The 21148-nt window shown below is 41.7% G+C and overlaps 1 protein-coding gene across 3 annotated transcripts in view; it reads left to right on the top strand.

Moving 5' to 3' along the window:
* LOC112554351 (opioid-binding protein/cell adhesion molecule homolog) overlaps positions 1-21148 on the top strand; it is a 75735-nt gene that overhangs the window by 30108 nt on the left and 24479 nt on the right. For 2 of the 3 annotated variants that reach the window (XM_025222092.1, XM_025222091.1), the window contains exon 3: positions 13768-13833. The exons of the other annotated variant lie outside the window; for it this stretch is intronic. In XM_025222092.1, coding sequence (XP_025077877.1) covers positions 13768-13833 — 66 coding nt within the window. The remainder of the gene's footprint in view (positions 1-13767; positions 13834-21148) is intronic. 3 annotated transcript variants of the gene reach the window in all.

The raw sequence follows: 21148 nt of genomic DNA, 5'->3' as shown, positions 1-21148 counted from the left end.
AATTCTAGGGAACAAAAATGTCAAAATCAGTCGGCCCCATGACGATACCTAACCGGGGTGAAGGCTCTGGTCTGATGCTGACGTCCTATAACCTGTTGCTGGGTCTCCCATTGTTTTCCAGTGACTCAATAGTAATGGAGTTCTATTCAGCACGAAAATGTGGACCAGTTGTGTGACTCAATGTAAAAGCTATTTACTTCTCACATGTGGTCACCTTCTACGAAACTGTTTTGGTCTTCCTATGAACTGAGTTGTACAAGTATTATTTTGACTCATTTTTTGACTAAAGAAATATACTTTGTTGTCTTCATGTCCATAGACGCCTTCAATGCACAGTCCATGCTTCAGACACCAAATGTTGCACATTGCACAGAGTTGGTGTGAGATCCTGCTCTGAAGATGTAGTCGTCTGGCGGCAAATGGCTGGTCCAACCACTCACAACTTTAGCGTTTATTTCCGGCTGTCAAATACTAGATTCTAGATAATAATAGTCATCTTAGCATGGAAGGTTCTCCATCGAGGTTTATGTTCTAGATTGTATCTGCTGTGTATGCAAGTAATTCTTGTGGTGGCAGCCAGAAAAAAGTCCGGGTAAAGATGGTTGCCAATAAATTTGTCTGGAAGCCCCGAAAAGTTTTCTCTTTAAAAATTGGATTTCACTAAGTCGGAGAGTAGCTTGGGTTTGCACATGTACAGCGGCTCAGTTCTCAAACGACGGAAGTTAAGACTGTTGTATCTTTAATTACATTCGCTTTATGGATGTGTCAAGTTAAAGTCGTGGGGTGTTTCCGACAGTCAGTGTTGAAGTTGCAAAGTTTCCCATGATATGGAATCGAATTATTGCAGCTTAGCTTATTTAGGCTGACCGCCACTGGTGTGGATTCAGTGTTGAGGCTGATGAGAGTATCACAATGTAGGCGACAGACAATGGCCTCCAGTGATTTGCTTCATTTCTGAGGTAAATGCAAAGGTTAAAGTGAATGTCAATGGGTTTGATCTTCATTACTTAATAGAATAATTCATTCAGCACTGATAGCAGAACAAGGAAGCAACGTTTAATCACAAGCAGACTTCAATTTGGGGGTAATATATATGTATATTATAATATAAACATATTCATTCATTTATTTATTGCCTTGGCCTGTGGTGAATGACCTGTGATGGTCATGACGCCCATACTGGCTGTCGTTAAGGTTAGGGGGAAAGTAAGGGCTGACAACTTCGTTGCCATGCCTTTCGTTAGGGGCGGTAAGCAGTGTATGTTCGGTTCACTCCCTTCAGTTCACCGTTCAATTCTTCCTCACTTTTGCTGCTCAGCATCTACATTTGTATAAAGTACTCATCCACATATACATGCATGCTTGCTTGCAGAAACATAGTCGTGTTTTATCTTTCTTATGTCGTTTGTTCGCCCTCAAGCCCTTAAAGCACTTTTATCGCTGAAAAGCGATCGAAAAAATTCCTAAGCATTTGCGCTCACGTACTTACCTACATCTTTATTTTCAATCGGTAGCCTTTTGTCATAAATCCATTCTGAGTAGGCGGTTCAAAGCACTGGGTGTGCCACGACTTGAAAGGGAAAGTAGAATGGTGAGAATGACAGCACTGAGTTGAGCGACTGTAATTAGGCCTCAGTGCTCTCCCCTTGTAAATGTCTACATGGTAATTACTGACCTAAAATCACATTTTTATGTAATGGAGAGACACGTTTTGAGAATGTGGATCGAAGAGTCGACAACAAAGAAGAGACAATCGCTAAGAACATGGGATGCGCAAAGGTGAGGCGAATGTGTGGTTCTCGCCTTCAGTCAAGCCGGTGTACACCTGACACTATCTACCCCAACCTGGATGTCAAAGAAATTTAGTGAAACAGTGTACGTTAGTTCATTTTTAAATGAAGGATGCTGAAGTTCAATCCTTACCTCCATCATAAACGTCAAGTGGCATGATTGATGTTTAGACGATCACGACTGGGCCTGACCCATCGAATTCTTTGCAAAAATTGTGCGATTCTGTCTGAATAGAATTTAATCTCCATTTACCTTATTCTATCAAAGGGACTTCTGCAAAAATTTAGCATTTTGTGGTTATTTAATGATTTTCAGAAATTATTTTATCTTATGTGCGCCCAATAACCAAGGCTTTCACTTGCCGATGTTTTTTTTTTCTTTTTGCTGAATGCTTTGTAGGCCGTGAACCCCAGGGCTCTGTGGAGTGTATGTCTGGCATTTTATTATTTTTGTCTAATGCCAAGTGATGTGTGTTTCGACAGCCTCTAGGCAATTGTTTTGCGGTTTGTTATGAGAACACGACAATGTATGTGTATTGTACACCACGACACCAGTGATTCACACTGCGATCAGACGAGATGAGTCCTCCTCATACCATCCGCCATTCATGCTGACACCACACATAGATGAGCTGAAAATGTAGTATACCTCAGTAATCTTGGAGACACATGAGTGACACTAACGGAAAGAAGAGACGACATGACAGATAAAGTTGAAAGAAACACTTAGGTAATGTGAGGAAAAAAAGATGGCGCAAATGACTATACATGGTTCTACATTATTTCCGGTCTCACTAGGCTCCATGCAACAGATGAAATCTCGCACCAGAAGTACACCACGCTTCTGTCGAGGCGACCGACAAAATATTTATTAAGCCACATTCAGAAACCATCTTGTTATTGTAATACCATTCAGCTTATCCTCGGGGGAAATGCCATCTGGACTCAGATGAAGTTATACACCAGACTGTTTTACAGAAACATCGTATGAGAATGCAACTCCGGGTTACTGATGATAGTGAGGAGGAACCGAAACTTTTAAAATCAGTTCCCTGCGAAAAAAACGGAAGGCTTCCACTTACCACACAACAGTGACAGAGCGGCCAGGACTGCGGCCTGTCTGCTGGTATTTCCACCGTTTCCGGTCTCTTTTTACCCTCCCCTTGGAGACTTGCTCTTTTGAGCCATAGGCACTAATTGGGCCCCATGTCTTTGATTTTCTCTGAAACCTTTTCTATTGACTTCTCGAGACCCATTCTTTCCGTTATCCTGTCTTTAGGTTTGTCGAAAACGGTCAGAAGATTGTTACCCGGAATACTTTAACCGGGTACAGTTTTATACAGCGACTCCTTTGAAATATTTCTCTCTATATCTGTCTATCTTCCTGTTGGTTTTCCTCAAAGTCTCTAATTTTGTCATTTTTTTATCACTGCTGCTCACTGGAACACAGTAATACCGTAATAAATGATTACATTTTTGTCTAAAACATGTTTCTTTAATGAACCTATTCCTGTTTAATTAATCTTTCTAGCCCTACCCATTCTCACTGATATATTTTCACATCACGCCTAACACACACTTTCCTTCGTGTACTTTCAAACACACAGGCACCCGACACACACACATCCATTTCATGCAGTCACATGCACAATCTGCAAAAAGGAATTAGAAAAAAAAATGTCTTAAAATAATGAAAAACAACACTTTAAAAATTCTACATTTGGAGCCGAGTCACAAAGGGAATAGGGAGCGAAAGTGCCTGCTTCCTCACGAGAGACCCTAACGTGGCTGTCAATGGTGAAGATGCCGGCATAGACTACAGCCAAAGCTCTCACCAGTCGTCAATAAAAACATCCTTCACCATTTTAATCAGGACAATCCATCACAAAAAACTAGAAACACTGATGAAAGAGCAAACAAAGTATTAAAATAGCGCCAGAGTGAAGGACTTCAAGAAATAACAACCAATGACGACGACAACGGCGATGACGATGATGATGTAGTGACCCAGTCTACTATAGTGACAAGCGACATTAATAATGAGACTATATACATCGTTAGACCAACAAGCCGCCGTTCCAACCGCTAACCTAGAAATTGAAAGAAATTATTTTTTCAAGTTCATCCTAGTCTGACGAGGCAGTGACCGTATTACTGGTCCCTCAGGGGCTGCCCGTCAGCTCGTGGCCACAGGCTCCCTTCTCTGCTTACGATAAACTCAGTGGGTTTGTCCATGTTATCTTCTCTTGCACGCTCCTTCTATCCTAGCACGTGCTACCCTCAGCTCTTCCCAGCATTCCTTGCACTTTATTCTCCCTGTACTCCCATCGCTCCCAATCGGTCTTTACAATGGGTAAATTCATTTACATGTCTTTACACGACGTATAAAATATCCATACATAAACATCCGAAGGTAATGTACATATAAGGTAATCCAAATAGTCCTTTACACAGGTAGACAGTCAAGCAAGCATCTTGCAATAATCACCCACTGCCTTACGCAGCAAAGAAATACCACAGAAAGGTTTACAGGTCTGGCGCAACTAGATATACACAAAGGAAATAAAATTTTTAGTTTTGTTGTTTGTGTAAAATACATATTTCTACAATGTCCAAAATTGTTAGAAATATGTGGAAAATGTCCGCCAGTCTAGCAGTGCTCTCTGAGCCTACAACATACTTATCGATGGTCAGGGACTCTCGTCTGATGGAGACTCGTCTACAGTGTCATCGTGAGGGATGAAGCGCACGTGTGATGTTATATAGGTTATGAACTTGAAATATATTTTCTTCATTTATAACCTTAAGGACTAGTGGTAGTCACTCCTTTTGTAGTGATTTGGTAAAGTTCAGTGTAAGATACTCTTTCCCTGAATTTGTTTAAATGCCACAAGAATAACGAGCTGAACTCCTCCCACCACGAAACACACACAAATATCGGTGACTGTTAGTGGCAGCCCGGCAACACCATTGTCAAAGTCGACCAGAAATCGAAATGCAAGATGGTGCGGCATCTAGTCATGTTCTATCAAGAGAGAAATACAGCAACACAAAATGATCTGATATATTTTCTAACTGCAACAACCACGAGCTGACCAGGCGGTTGTGTTTGTAATACCACAACACCTTCGACCCCAAAAGCAGATGTCACGTGCCTGTTGGCCGTACCCGTGAAAGCAGGAAAGTGTTGATCACTTGAAACCCCCTCCCCTACTCCCGCCTTCACCTCCACCCCCACTTGCAAGCACCTAACCACCTTGGAAGAACTCCTGGGAGATGGACCCCCAGACACCCGTGCAACGTGGCGGAGGGTGAAAAATCCGCTCGTGTTACACGCGGTTTGAACACAAAACAGGGCTAACAGGACGCCGAGGTGACAAATCGCAGTGGTGGGTGACGGGAGCTGGGGTGGGGGGAGCCTTAGTGCAGGGTGGGGGATATCCTGGCGACAGCCTCTGTCCTGAATGTTGCGAGACGATGCACCGGGAGAATTCAGGGGTCGCTATGGTGACGCTTGCCTGTTGATTGTTGTTTACAGAACACAGACACTATTAACATAATGATGTATACAGTCCCTACAGCTCGATGCACAGTCATTAAGGTATGTAGTAAAAACTAATTAATATTATCACTATTATTGCACATCATAGTGGGTTATATTTGTAAAGCAAATCATTACACTTGCACTCTCACATATCGTAGGGACTGCAGACCACATTCCGTGAAATACACAGGACTAGTTGGCTTATTAATTTAGCCAGGAAAGTGTTTGTATATGGCTGAGCATCTTTGATATACAATTCATTTCCTTAACACTAAACAACAACTGTTTAAGCCACACACCTTGAAAGGCAGATCACATCCTGGTTCTTGATATCCCTCCCTGCTCACTATCACAGGGATTAACAACAGGAAGCAAATGCACTAATCTACAAGAACAACTAACGGATCCCCCCCTACACCCTCACAACTCTTTGGGGAAGGGAGCTCACTGTGACGACACAACTGTTTCTCTTCGAAAGGGAGATAACGCGCTGTGTGCGCTGTAGCTGTCGTGTGCTGGGGAGAGAACCCAAATCCCCTGTAAATAACAAACCGTGGGAAGAGGCAGTCAGTGGTAAAAAGAGAAAGCTAGTGGTAAAAATGGTAATGTAGGAGACAGCGCCGCATGTCGGCTGTGAACTGAGCCAGCAACTGCCGGTCATGGGAGGAGAGGTCTTCACCATGGACACGGACACAAAATATGGTAGTTAGGTAATGCTACACTGTACTCAGGCTATGAGAGACACGAGCTTGGTGTAGAGTGTAGACCACGACCCAGTGTTCTTGCTCACATGGGCGGGATTTTCACGAATTATTTCATGTCTGATACTTATTAGTGGGTGTGGCAGCCATTGCTTCGCCGACGTGAGAACGAAAGATTACTACGATTTCCACATTATATCATGCATCTTTCTGTGGGTTTTTTTTTTTTTTTCTCGTGGAAGCTTTTTTAAAACTATTTTATTTTTTGTACATTTGGTCAAATAAATTTCCTCGTCTTTACTCTTGGAGCGGTGGAGGATTATGCTTGTAACAACTTTTGTTCTTATCTCTTCTCTACGTACAATTGAACCTGTCATTCTTCAGTTTTGTATTTCAAGAGGTGAGCTGTATTATTTTTAATTGCACCGGCAAAATTGTTCTTGAAGATGATCAATGTTTGGCACTCTGGATAAAATAGTGATTTGTAAATAATGGATTTGATGACTGTCAATTATTCGTAAGAGTACATGCATTTAATATCATTTTGGTGAAACATTGAGCTGAGATTGCTCTTTAATGTCTTTTCTATTTTTGTGTGAAATTTGTATCTGATTGTTCCCTTGTTTGCTTGCTTGCCTGCTTGCTGTTTTCTCACTTGTTTCTACGTTTATTTTCCTGTTTTATCGTTTCGCATGACTTGTGCTGTGCTAGTCACGAAGAAGAGATAAAGCCGCAAGGAATATGTCTGCTTATAACCAAATGTCACCGCAATGTTTGCAATCTTCCTGCGAGGAAAATTTCAGGGCAGAACCTTTTTTTTATATGGAGAGGGAGGGAGAGGTATAAATTGAGCTCTTAAACGAAAGGTTTCGTGGACTCCCCAGTGTCGAAAAACAAATTTATCGTCTCAACAAGGTCTCTAGCTGTACGCAGAAGGTCACTCACCAGAGATGATTGAAGGAAGTGACGCAATAAGGTTATGGCCAGGTCAGTCGGTTCGGCGACGGGAGAGTCTAATGCAGGCTGCGATAGTCTGTCAGGACGGTTTGGCCGCGGCCATCTTGTTCATTATCCACACGGACGTGGAGCCTGTCGCCTATTCAATGGCTGAGCATGTTTGTGGGACTGTACGTGAGATGACACGCTGCACAACCCACAAACATGCTGCGAAACACATGGGCGCTTGATTTGTTCTTCCAGCCACTACCCACACAGGCACCAACCCACCCACACACAGAAGGGAAGAGGGAGGAGTGTAATTGGTCCTATCCTCCAGGAACTAAGGTGATATCACGGCAAGGCAGCCAGCCATGTAAACTGATGCCACATGCAGAGAAAAAACAGCATGGCCGAGACGAGATGTGAGCCCAGGACAGCCAACACTCACTGTACTGGCGACAGGCGCTAATCGTTGGCCTACCCACAGACAACTGGTGGGAAACGGATGCCTAGTGATTACAACAGCAGCATTCGAACACGAAGGTGTGCACACTAGCTGGTCCAATGCTGGTGTGATGTAGTCTACATCCTCCAGTTGACCAAGATGAGCACCAGATATCTGATTCCTTAGAGGGTTTGGAAAGGCCAAGTACTTAGTAGAGGAGATTTCATCAAAAAAAAAATAAATAAATAAATAAAAGCTGACCTCGCGAAAGGTAGGGTCTCGAACACCTCACTCCCGATCAACTATGTCAAGGGACTACCTTGACCTTTTGTACACAGAAAGAGGGTGGGGGAGAGAAAGAAAGCTCTGCTAGGCCCCTCTAGATCGCAAAGTAGATTGGTTTCACTCAAACGTACCTCAGAGGGTCTTCGGTATATCCATTAGTTCGATAGATATCCCAGTGTTTGCCATGAGGTCACAATGTAGATTGTTTTACTCGTCCTCAGTCGATCCATTTGCTTGCTGAAGATCACAATCGTCGTCCTTGAATGCGAGTTTCTGCTCTATCCATAGTTTGTTTTGAAATCCTTTTGGCCGAACCAGCAAGCAGATGTGGGAAGGTGTGTTGTGAAGTAGTGTTGTGTCTGCCCGTGTGAGTTGTAGTACAACAGTTGTGGTCTGTCTAAGTTGTAGCCAAGATGTCTCGCAAGTCAGATTTCCATGGCGCCACTGCTTGAGCCGATGTGTTTGTCTTCTGGAAGACATCCTCCAAAGCATTGCTTCACCGAATAATTATAATGTCATATATGGTTTCATGAGTAAGAAGGTTAGATATTTTCTAGAACTTTGATTCTCTTGCGTAAACTTTTCCGTCTTTTAGTTGTTGATAACAATTCACCAAAGATAATATTAATCTCGAAAATAATTCAGAAGAAAACTTAAACCTTTAAGGTGACATTTGAAGCAGATCAATCGTCTAGTGGACCTTTCGTCCACCTGGTCATTTTTTTTTTTTCTTTTTGGCATCTTCAACGACCAGCACTGGCTTCAGGAGATGTGCGTGGGTTTAACGAGTGATGCCGAAATTGCAAACCTTAATGGGTCTCAGAACCCATGGGATCTCAGGCCTCAGAAGATATCATACTTCAGAAACTCTCCGTCGTGAGAAGCGATCAGAGTTCCTGTATATCACAAGTAACTGTTCCAAAGGTTAGCCAATAGTATAGGCCAGTTAAATAAGTTTTACATATTCTTCAAGGTATTCATCATTTACATGTTTATTGCTATGAAAACAAGAGATGGCTTCAAGGAACTATAATGGGATGGATAAAGGGTGTTGATGATACTTTGTTCACCGGCCACTGATAATCACAAGATAATAAATTCTGCATGAACAGACATTAGTGGAAGAAATGATAATCTGTATGCAGATATCGACAAATATTCATCCCTTGACATTTTGACAGATCAAAAAGTATTTTGTTCAATCCCGTTTACAAATTTATTATGATTAGCTAATTTTTTTTATGGTCCATTGTTTAAAACTGTTGAAAATCCACCTTATTTTTCATTTGACATAATGGTTTAAATTATTGTTTGAATTTTGGAAGACTAAGTATTTGCAAGTGTATAGTTTTTTAAAAATATTAACAGATGTTCTTCTCTTTAATTGGTTTTAAAATAAATATATATAAAATATTTGTTCAATTTTTATTTTATTTTTTTCTTACCAATGTTTTTCTCCGTTTTAAATATTTAGGAAAAATAGTTGCCCTAAATTAAACATTTTTATATTTAAACTCGACTTTCTCGTTTTAAATAAAACGACAGGGCTGTAACGCAGACAATGATTAAAACCAAACTTTTCTTTCAGTTTGAATTAAATTTGCTTCGTCATTTCCACATGTTACTGCATTTTTAAGCTGCGACAGTATAGGTCACCTTCCTAACTCTGTTTTCGTTTTTCCGTTGATTGTGCGACTGTTGCCCGTGTTGTGGCAGACTCCTATTGTTGTTCTGCCCTTTCACAAATTTCTTTTATTTTATTTGTCCTCTAGAGTCTGAGAATGTTTATAACTGAATCGTAATTTGCGGACGACTAGCATTTCTGGGATTGACATTCCGGTAATAAGCACCGGAGCAAACGGTAACCATTGTATTTCTGTCGCGGAGTTGTCTTCGCCTGTTTCATGCTTGTTCTGGCTTCCAGATGGCGCTCAGTCTGAAAGTACAGAGCGCTACTCAGAGATTCCGCCTGTGAGAGATAATCTCGCCTTCATATTTATTTCTTCTTTCTTCGCTGCTCTTTCTACATTCCTTCCCCATGCCTTTGTTCGGACTCTGTATGCGTGTGTTTCATCATTTGTTGCTTGTTGTTCGCAGTATCTAAAAATCTCTGCATACCTCAAACCTGTATAACCTATTCCATTTTAGGACCATAAAGACCAGCTTGGTACTAAAAAGAGTAAAAACCCGTAAATTTTAAAAATATCTGTTCACAAAAATCTTCAATTTTTAGTTAATGTTATTTTGTTTTAACGTTCCATTTGTATGTATTTGTGTGTGCGTGCATGTGTGTATCTCCTGTTCTTTGGTGGAGCTGTTTCCATACTTCTCACATGTGTGCGTGTGAGAGTTTGTATTCTTATAAAATGAATGTTTGTCCCTTTAATAGATGTACACCCACATGATGATGATGATGATGATGCGTAATTTTTTGTAGGTTCAAAGACAGATACATTTCAGATTCTATTTTAATTTTTTTTTAATTAAAGGTAGGTTTTCACACGCTGTTTCAGATTGCTATTGTTGCTGTCTCCTATCCTCCTTTCCTCCTACTCCGCATGCATCTATGTCAATCAGTCTCACACACCCACACCCGTACCCACACCCACACCCACACCCACAACCACAACCACACACACACACTTGCACACACTTGCACACACTCTCTTGCAATATGGTGAATTACTTCTACTTACTTATTCATTCTGGTTTCAAACCAGACAGCTGGGAAATGGATCACCACTTCCACATGTGAGTTCTTCGCAGCTCTGAGACTGAACGTTGAGACAACAGCAAACCTCTTCCTGCTAATGAAAAAGCTTTTGTCCACACGGTGACCCGTCCTTCAGTAACAATAGTGGGCAACAGGGTCAAGCCCAGGTCAAGACTGCAAAACCCACTTACTTATCACTTAGGGCTTATTGGCAGACATGAGGCTCGCATGTCACACCCTGAGAACAGCAGTTAAATTTACCTTTCGGGTAGCTGGACTTACCTGGGGTGGATGTCGAGATTTGATGTTTAAATAGTAAAATGCTTAGTTTGTTGAAAGGTTTGAAATCTTCTACTGTATGTTAAAACTATTTTTCTTTTGATGTCAGAGGACCCACGTTTCTCTCCATCACTCTTTCTTCCTCTCAGTTTTTCTCTCTCTTTCCTCTCCTTTTTTTTTTTTTTTTGGTCGCTCAAGGGATGAACAAATGGCGTTCATGTCAACTAGTCCTTGTTTGTGTTGCTTTTGGATAGATGTCTTAGTAAACACTACTTTTGTAATGGCGTTTGTGTAAAATGGTTTGCTTTGTGAATGTTTTGAGGGGTTTTTAAAGTTCCAAAACCAAACTGTTTTCACACGACACATATTTGCACTTCCAGTTTGTGCCCTTTCAAAAATAAATCTCATTTTAGTTTACACAGCTGAGGCTTCATCAGCGAAAGGTCACATGCAGCAAAATTACGTGACCTCACCAACACCTTAACATTTCAGACCTTCTTTTTCCTCTCCGTTCTCTCAGAAATCGTCTTTTCTTTTCCTTCCAAGAAACATCCTCCAATTTGGCAGATAACGGAGCGGAGTCAAACGGTGAGAAAAGAAAGTATTAGAAAAATGTGCCTTCAAATAAAACCTTAGATTAAAGTAACAAGTGTAACCGAAAGAAATAGTTGACATCCCCCATTTTTTTTAAGGTGAGGGATATTTCTGTCCTTTCTGGCTGGTTGACCAAAGAGAGGGGGTATAAAACTTTGCACTTGCTGACTCTTCGCGCTCAGTTTATTAAATAAATTTTGTTTTAAATTGTAAATGTCTGTAGTTTTAAAAAACGGAATTTTTCAAGGATGCCTTACCGAAGACGATAAAATATGAACTGTCAGGAAGTACGATAGGTGGAGATGAATAATAGGAAGCATAACCTCGACTGAGCTGAGAAGGTCCTTACATAGAAAGTAAGGGAAGAAAAGTGTGTTGTCTTGATGCCAACTTACAACGTGGTGTGCACTCAAGTACCCAAGCAGTTGGAGCAGTTCATTCCTCCGCTTATGTTGGTGATACAGACTGTCTAACACACTCACTACCCGGGGTACTCGGTGATAGCCAAATTTTGTTTTGTTCACATTCATGTTCAGTCACATGAAACTTTCTTGAGAAAAATTTTCTGCAAATTAATAAACAAACTGTTGAGGTACAATGAACAATAATTAAGAAGACCACCGCGCTTTGCTCTCTGTCTTCCGTTGACAGAACTAAGAGCCTGCCTCTCTTCTTCTTTCTTTCTCTCTCTCCTCCCCCTGCCCTCCACCCTTCCAACTCCATCTTGCTTGCGCGTGAAATGCATACAGATGGGTTGTCACCTTCATCCTCCTGCTCACCGCATTTCCATGTTTTCCTTATTTCGAGCTGTTTGGGGACCACGAGGTGCAAAAATAAATTAGAAAACGTAAAACTGAGACCTTTAAACTTGTTCTTGTTGTGTTTTTTTGTTTTTTGTTGTTTTTTTTTTTTTGTTTTTTATTTATTTGTTTTTTTGTTGTTTTTTTTTTGTTCTTGTTCTTGTTCTTTTTGTTCTTCTTCCCTTTTCTGTTCTTCCTCTCTCGTTTGTTCGTGTCTTATTTCTCATCTCCATGTTCTTTTCCCTGATAAAAAATTCCAATGTGCTCTAGAGCGCACTCGTCTGTTGTGAAATATGTTAGATACGGTTCTCTAGTCTTAAAAAAAACAAAGGTCAGGCAAGGAACAGAGGAAAGGTCTAAGGTTGCGGTCTTAAACAAAGACCCACGACCATTACTGGGGCCGTAAATTAGCCCCGGAACACAAATCCTGCGCGGTGTGCACAGGCCGCTGTTTGAGCATTGCTTTTATGAGGCGGCACGTCGACGGACAGGGGTGGGTCTCGGGGTGTGTGGGTGGAGCAGACGTGGGCTGGCATGCACACGACCTCGGAGTGGACTGAGGAGAACATGGTTCCAGTCTTAGCCACCGATGCTAATCTGTTTTATGGCGGCTGTTACGACACTCACTGCGTATCATTGATGTAGAGTGTGTGTGTGAGTGTGTGGTGAACTTCTTGACCACCACGGAGAACAGACAGCATGATTGTTGTGATTGAACACGTTAACAGGTGTTAGCAAACATTGACATTTTGAACGAAGAGGCCTTTGTCCTTTGAACCCTTTCACACCAACAAAATCTGTTCATTTTCGCATCCATGTCCATCTGCATTTTAAAATTATTAACCACAAATTGTTTGTTGCATTGTTCTGATGATCAGCGTGCAGATAGATAAAAGCTCTAAACAACATATTTACATATAGGTGTATTCTTTGAAAGACTTGTTCGCACCACATGAATAAGAGAACCATGCAACACTGTCTGCCCCATTTATTGAAGTCTGAAAAAATAATATTTAGTCCAGCAGGTATTCGTTCTGAGCAGCTATTGATTCTTCGTGTGTTATCATCTTTTCACCAGAAGAACTTTTTGTTTGTCCTTAACTGGGATCTCGTGTTATTTTTTTCTTTTTATTGAGTACACTCTCTTGTTTGAAAACTTACAAAATATCCAAAGCTATTTTACGGATTTCTACAATTCAAAGGAGAAAGAGAGAAAAAAAAATAAATTAAATGACTCAGCTGACAACAAATCGCACTCATAATCGTCTTCACTGAGAAATGTATGTCGTCATAAGGAATCCCTTGGGATTTTCATTATTTCATAACATTGTATGTTCTTCAAATTTCTCCAACTTTTTCACTTTATTTCTCTCTCACATTTGCTGTCTATCCTAACTTTCGTCTGTGTCGCTGGCTGTCAATATTTTTGCGGTCGTAAGTGTATTTTTGGTGAAAATTGGACCACAAACAATCAAAAGAAACAAGAATCTAATTGTTTCGTTGTCTTTGTCGTTGCCGTTGTTTAATGTGTTTTGAGGTCTGAATTTTTTGTATATTTTTCTGGTAGTTTTGTGTATAAAACAACATGTAGTGCTATAACTATTTGTATAACTGCTTCTAGATAAAACTAAGATGGACACACGAATTTTGATAACAACAATCTTTCTGTTTCAATAGCCGAGAGGACTTTCCCTGTTTCGCCGGCTGTCTATGGGGACGGCGACAAGGCTTCTGATCGGGACGGTAGGGAGTTTTTGGGCAGTTCCATGTCGATCTCTTTCTCTTTCTCGTCATTTTTGTAAATAATATTTTCTTTTCTTTCCAAGAAGGCGATTGCAGTCATGTTTGTATCTCTCTGGCTTTCTGCTCGGCACGCTAACTTTTTTTAATTGCATCTTCTCTCATTCATTGGACGCTGTAGATCAGGCAAACATTCTTCATTCGTTCTTAATTCTCTCTGCTTGAGACGCTTTGTCTGCCTGCTGTAATATATTCTGTATTTTCTGTATTTGCATTGGGTTGAACAGCGTGGTTTTTAATTCTGCTTCCTAAAAAACTTCGTTTACTTAGCATTTTCACTGCACATTGCATTAACTTACCTGTCTTGTTATCTTTATTCTCCTTCTCTCAAAAGCGTGCACGCTTGTAAACTTTATTTTTTTTAAAGTTTGTTCTTAAATCAGCCATTGGAAGATATTCCTTCAAATGAAAGCAGCGGACGGAACCGAATCAGCGAAACCTAAGAGGGATGAGAGAAGTTTTGAAAAAAAGAACTGCAAGGGATTTTGCAAGAATTTTTACATCTGGCTTCACGGGCAGCTGAAAATAAATGATCACTGCCAGCTTTGGTGACCAACTCATATGTCATCCGTCACAAAAATGGCCAAGGCCCTCAGAGCAAGCGATACTGTCTGGAGGAGAATCAATAGGAGGCGGCTGGCCAGTCCATGCTCGCTGTGAGAGATAAAGACGACGATATAGATAGGCCAAACTTCACTTATTGGCTGCAAATATAAATGCTTTCTCTCCGCACCGTGAAATTGGCAAAGTGCAAGCCGAGGGAACGCCATTCCAAGTCGCAATCAATGGGCCGAACTATTTCTTGCACACAGTTTCCAGTTGCCAATGCTGTAAGGTAGAGAAGTGGGTAAAGGTTGGTAGATGGTGGGAGACGATTCGCTGAGTGATGTTCCAAACTACTGCCCCACGACAGCTGGAGCAAGCATTGCTCCGGTGATTATCTCGGGCCAATAACATGATTTCATTATCGAGTGAAATGTGCCTGTAAAAGTTTGAATGATGTTTGTTCGAAACTAATGCAGTTTTATTGGTGGGGGAGAGGACGAGGGAAATCTTTTGAAAACGTACGTATTTTGTTATTTCCCTGACAGCAAGCATGAACTGTAAAAGGAGCAGCTGAATGACTATAGAATCGGTATCTGAGGCTGGAGATGCGTGAAGAATCCCTGTGATGCCACGGACTTCTTTCTTCAACACTTCAGTGGGTCCCGAACTCTGTCGAGGGCGGAGGAAGAGAAGAAAATGAAGAAGTGGACATCTTTCCCTACAAAGCTCGCCATGGAAACGTGCGGTCTTTAACACCTCCTTCGCCTTCCACCGACAGACTGGAAGACTCCCTTTACCTTTTATTGCAATAGCGATTAAGTTCGTCTCTCATTCCTTGTATTTCCGATTAATCCATTTAAGGTCTACAAGTATATTTATCTTTGTAATACTAGACTAGCATCGGTAGAAGGTTTTATTGGTTTGTCCTCTGAATGAACCAAAAGCTATCGTTATCGAGAGAGGAAAAAAAATGTAAAAAAGAAAAATCAAAAATGCACTGAAAGAGGTCAAAAACCCGAATGGACATCGATATGACATCGATACGTTGATGATGCCATGGTTACTGTTAATGCGATACTAGGACCGTAAGTATTGTGAACATTTACGACCTCAAACGACTTCATGTACTACTTCTGCCTGTGCTTTAGGACTCACATCAAGGCTGGAGAGACGATATTGGGGAGGGTAAACGGGGACAGTCACTAAGGTTTCAAAGAAAATCACTTTTCTGGGGAAACAGCCTATCCATTTAAAAACAATTCTGTCCTTCTGGCAAGTATAAATGTTATGTGATTTTCGGACTAGATAGAAGTTTTCTGCGTTAATCGCAATATAGACATTCTCTTTAGGATGCATTCTGTCCATGATAGCTAATAACACAAAGTACAATACTGCAGTCTTTCTTGTGGACACAATAAGAAATGATAGGTAGTAATTTTTGCAAATAATGTTCTTCTTCTTTTACATTACACATAAGATTAAAATCAAGACACAGAGAGAAAGTGTGTGTGTGTGTGGTGCCTATATTTGTGTCTGGGTTTCCAGGCGTTTCGTCAATGACCTTAACTTCCCCACACTTTGCAGTTAATTCTACTTTTAATACTTTTAATCTTACATTCTGTTCCTTCGATTTGCGTGGTTACGGCCATTTTCCTCGAGCTTCCCAATATGCCTTCACAATAAAAGACGATTCCAGCTTAATGACAGCATCATGGCTAGCGGCGACCGAAAGGTGCTCTTCTGCCTAGATTGATTCCAAATAAAAAGGGACAGTCATACGATCAGACCCCGCTCTTCTTGCCCAACTATTCTTAGAAACAGCTCTCATTAAACTGAGAAGTATTACAACAGTTCTCTCAAGCACGAAGTGTGTGGATAGCAGCAAGCATAGCATAGTAGTACGATGAAAAACTGTATCATACTGAGAAGACAGTGTAGACAGTGTATGGCAGAACAACAACCTGCAGGCAGACCATCTGCAAGAGACTGTGGTATGAAGCAAACGAGTCTGAGGGATTCCAAACAGGGGATTTCAGGGGGAGTTAACTTTCTGCCCCCTTCCCTAACCCAATACTTCTGGCTGGCCTCAGCTCGCGGTCCGGTCAGCACGATAAAGAAAGCCACTTATAGGCTGAGTGATGTACTTCCGGTCTTGATCAAGATCGTGTTTCGCAGGAAACGCGCACAAGAAACTGGTCTTGGTTGAGGAACTGGTCTTTGTTGTGTGCAGTCTCCTCTGTCGCTGGGATTTCCAATTCCCATCTTATCTTCCGACTTGTTTCCCTGTCTTTATTAACCTTTTCTTATTTCTACTTCCTTATGACCATCCTCTCTTTATGTTATCTGTAGTTCAATATTTCGACTCTTATCTTCCTTTTCTAAGTTACCTTAAAACTCTCTCTCTCTCTCTCTCCCTCCCTCTTTCTCCTCCAAACCACACTTGTCGCGATACTTCAGGTCTTATGGTTTGGGTTCTCCATAGCGAATCAGGGTGTTTGCTTCCGGTTCGTGAGCGCTACCTAGACCTGACACTAGCAATGGCCTTTGACAAGGCCACCAACGTGAATTTCCGTCTTCAGTAATGTCTGGAACTCTGAATTTATTTGAAAGAGTTATTGCTCTTTGGACTCGTGTTGCTGACAATCTTCCAAGTACTTTGGGAGCTTAGTTTTCCCTGCACCAGGGGCCCTCACTCGTTTCGAAATTTTACATTATATTAAGAATACAAAAGTAAATGCACGAGTTTAGTTATGTTGCAAACTTTAACTTCACGTTTCTGACTGTGAACTTGAAAGTTTCACCACTTCTTTATACATTGTGCATCCAACACCACAGATTATTTTCTCATGCGTTATTTTCCTTTCAGACTGTTCTGAAGATTAGAGAATTGCGAGACTTATCTTTCAGTAAAATCACACGAAAGTTTAATTAATTAATAAATATTACTCCACTCTTGCATACAGATATATATTCGAATGCAAGACCGGTATATAGATGATTTTAGGAGCGCTGAGATGTTGTAATTAACTACAGGCATTGTACATTGGACTCTGTGGTGTCTATCTGTGTTTTGATGGTATTAGATATATTCATTTTACTTCTATTATCAACCAACAAACCACACAAGCAGTCAATGAAGCATCCATGCAACCAATTAATCAATCAACCAATGATTCAGTCAATGAATGAGACAGATAGTCAATCGTGAAGCAAACAGTTCTAAGGACTACAGACCGGACAGTTAGTTTGTCCCCTACTGTTGCTGCCATCTTACAACAGCCACGTCCAGAGGTCTGCTCTGTCTCCCGTTTGTGGAGATGGTGTTGATGTGAAAGTGCTTGACCTTTGGCACGCGGCGACAACGCGCGGCACCGCATACATTGCCGCGCCCCTTGCGGCCGTTTACACAGCGTCTAGGGGCAGGCGGCACGACGCGGCAGCCGCCATTGTGCTGCGGTTTCCGTAGGTCCATGGGTGGATAGCTATCAACCCTTTACAACTCGCTCTCCCTTGCCCAAGTCTTAACAAAATATTTGGTCTTAATGAGGCCAAGTGCTGGAGGCTAGGCCGCGGGCATTTCCATTTTGAGTGTGAGCGTGTGTGTGTTTTTGCGCGTGCGCGCGCGGACGAACATGCCTCACAGGCATTCACGTTTTGAGAGTTAAATACACATTTTATTTCGAACAAATTATATATTTTTTAAATGAAAGTTAAAATAAAATGTGCGAATTTTATAGCTAGAGAATTCGAATAACACTGAGCTAATCAGTCATAGCGTGTGATCAAACGAAATTGTCGTGACTAATCTCTTGCGGAATGTTCCTGGATCACGTGACGATGGTCCATCAGAAATATAAGTTCGTGGATATGCTTGACCGAAACCAACTTGAGCTTAGTATTACAGAGTCACCACCGGCCAGCGCTTCTTGCTTCCATTTCTGTGTGTGCACGCGTGAGTTTTCTTAAACAAGTTTACCGTTCCAACAAGTTGTTTAAGGCAGTCATAGCTGATTTGCTTTAATCTTTGTTTCATTTAATGGCAAATGGAAAGGCTATTTTTTGGGGCAATACATTTCAGCTCGAGTTAAGGCAAGCGTTGCATTTTCAAACGGCAGTAAAGCCATCAGGCGCACCATCTTGTGTTGGAGCTCCTATAATTGACAAACACGCGTCCAGCTTCATAATCTCATCCCAATACGGCAGCATGCTGGCTGACTTTCGATTTCACAGGAGCCAATTAGGATCTCCGATTATCCGGCAAGACACGATGTTTGCCCTTCACAGAAACTGGTGTCCCTTCCATCGCTTTGTGCTGGTTGAAAAAAAAAAGTGCGGATTCTACAGCTATGGATTCTTTTCCCGAACCCCCTGCGCGCAGACGAGCGCGAAAAAGTCGGATGTAGCTGCGCAGGTCGCGAACCGCCATGTTTGCTTTTTTCAGGAGCGGCCCCTGTTCATCAGGAGTGTTGAATGGCAGAACATGGCCACAATTCCCGCCAGAAATGGCCTTTTTGGTCTTGCTTACCCAGCGGGGTAATCGAATCAGCCGTGTTGATGTTCAATTAATTCATGATTCTCGGCATGTGGTCGCCACCAGGCACGCAGGGGTACGAGTCGCAGCGGAGTTCATTTCACACGTTTTCCTTCATCGATCGACCCAAGGCATCAGACAGATTTGTGCGCATTGATCCTTGCGCTGAAGAAAAAAAAAAGTTCCGGCAAAGCGCAAACCCTTTACAATTCTGTCCACCCGGCCCCTTTCGCGCCACCGCTTTTACTTCACCACCTTCTTGCGCCGCAGAAAAACCCACAGATGTAAATCAGCACTCGTAGCCTCTTGTCGAAACGATCAATTTTTAACTCTTTTGGATCCCCTCCTTTAGGTCAGGGCCTTTTTTTTTCTTTTTTTTTTTTTTTTTGCAGGGTGATCATCGTTCGTCTAGTTAGTGACTCTCTGACACTTCTCTCGACCCATTCTCTCCCCCGCCCTCCTGTCCCCCAATCTTCTCCGTCTGACGTTTGGGAGCTGTTAGAACAGGGGCAAGTCGTTCTTCAAACTGTTTGGAGACAGATGCCCAGTTGGAGTTATGCTGGAACTCATCTTTATTCATGTCACGCCTCCTTCTTCAGCCAGCGGAAACAATGCCACGGTCCATTTGAATGCCGCGAGATGCCGCACGGAGCTCTAATAACCAATTCTCATCCGCGGCCTCTAAGCACCCCTTTAAAACCTTCGTCTAGCCCCGAAGCACTATTTTAAAACCCTCGTCTGATGAGCAAAGGCTTTCCTCCCATCTAGTTCGATTATCGCATGCAGTTATTTCCCTTTGTGTTGTAATCGTCTCGGAGAGATGCTAATCTCAATATGGAATCGTCTGAAGGACCGCGTTTGTGACCACCAGCGCTACTGATCCCAGCTCATGGCTACTGAGTCTTGTACGTGATGATGGAATCCTGCTACCACGATACATATGGAATCTTCTCCCCTTTCTGGATAAAATGATGCTGACTGGCAGTCAAATATGACTGAATGAAAGTCCCATGAAGTGTATCAGGTTTTTTTTCTGTTAATGATCTCGAAGTTGTGACGGTAGTCTTAGTACTACCACAAAAGAAAAACTGCCGAAAGCTGATTTGCACTCGAGGACTCAACAATAGAATAAAAGATTCGTCTCCTTCCCTACCGACTTGCATCAAACATATTTCCGATTCTATTTTGCAAAATCTGGATCCCCTTTCCTCTCACATCGTTGTCGAAGGGTAATTAACCATACCTTGACATTATTATGGTCATTGTGGAAATTTGTGAGTTTCATAGTTTCATAGCAGCCAGCAAGGAGTTGCAGTAATCAGCTGTAACATGTCTATCATAGTAGGCAGACAGACAGTTGTAACATTTCTATCATAGTAGGCAGACAGACAGTTGTAACATGTCTATCATAGTAGGCAGACAGACAGTTGTAACATGTCTATCATAGTAGGCAGACAGACAGTTGTAACATGTCTATCATAGTAGGCAGACAGACAGTTGTAACATGTCTATCATAGTAGGCAGACAGACAGTTGTAACATGTCTATCATAGTAGGCAGACAGACAGTTGTAACATGTCTATCATAGTAGGCAGACAGACAGTTGTAACATGTCTATCATAGTAGGCAGACAGACAGTTGTAACATGTCTATCATAGTAGGCAGACAGACAACTGTGACTTGTTCAACAAGATATCAACAATCCCAGATACCTGATGGAGGACGCAGAGGTGATGCTGATTTTTTCCCACCTTGATGTGACTTTGTGGACAAACGAGTGAAGATGGATTTCTACTTCTAGAACATAGATCATCCACGTTCTCTTTTCTCTCGCTCTCTCTGTTAGAAGATTCTAATATGTATGATGCAAGGAGGGAAGAAGAAAAAAAAAAAAAAGTATTAGAGTCTACACACACACGTTCGCAGACAACCGCAGAGGAAGAAAGACTCATAGAAGTACAATTCAAATATATATCCACACACACAGGTAGGAATTTCCAAAAGCGCGTGTATCTCAGAACTTCCCACGATCACATTTACACTGCCAGTGAGACCAGTAAAAGAAAAGTGAAGACTGAAGAGTTCAAACCAGACTCATCAAAGCTCGGAAGCTGCGGCTCACTCTAAACCACAATTGCTTTGTCTTTTGCCTACCTTGGCATTAAATTCCAGAGATTACTGG

The sequence above is a fragment of the Pomacea canaliculata genome, linkage group LG13 (genome assembly GCF_003073045.1).
Source record: "Pomacea canaliculata isolate SZHN2017 linkage group LG13, ASM307304v1, whole genome shotgun sequence".
NCBI lineage: Eukaryota > Metazoa > Mollusca > Gastropoda > Architaenioglossa > Ampullariidae > Pomacea > Pomacea canaliculata.
The sequence above is the reverse complement of the archived record's forward strand: the minus strand, read 5'-3'. Positions and strand labels throughout refer to the sequence as shown.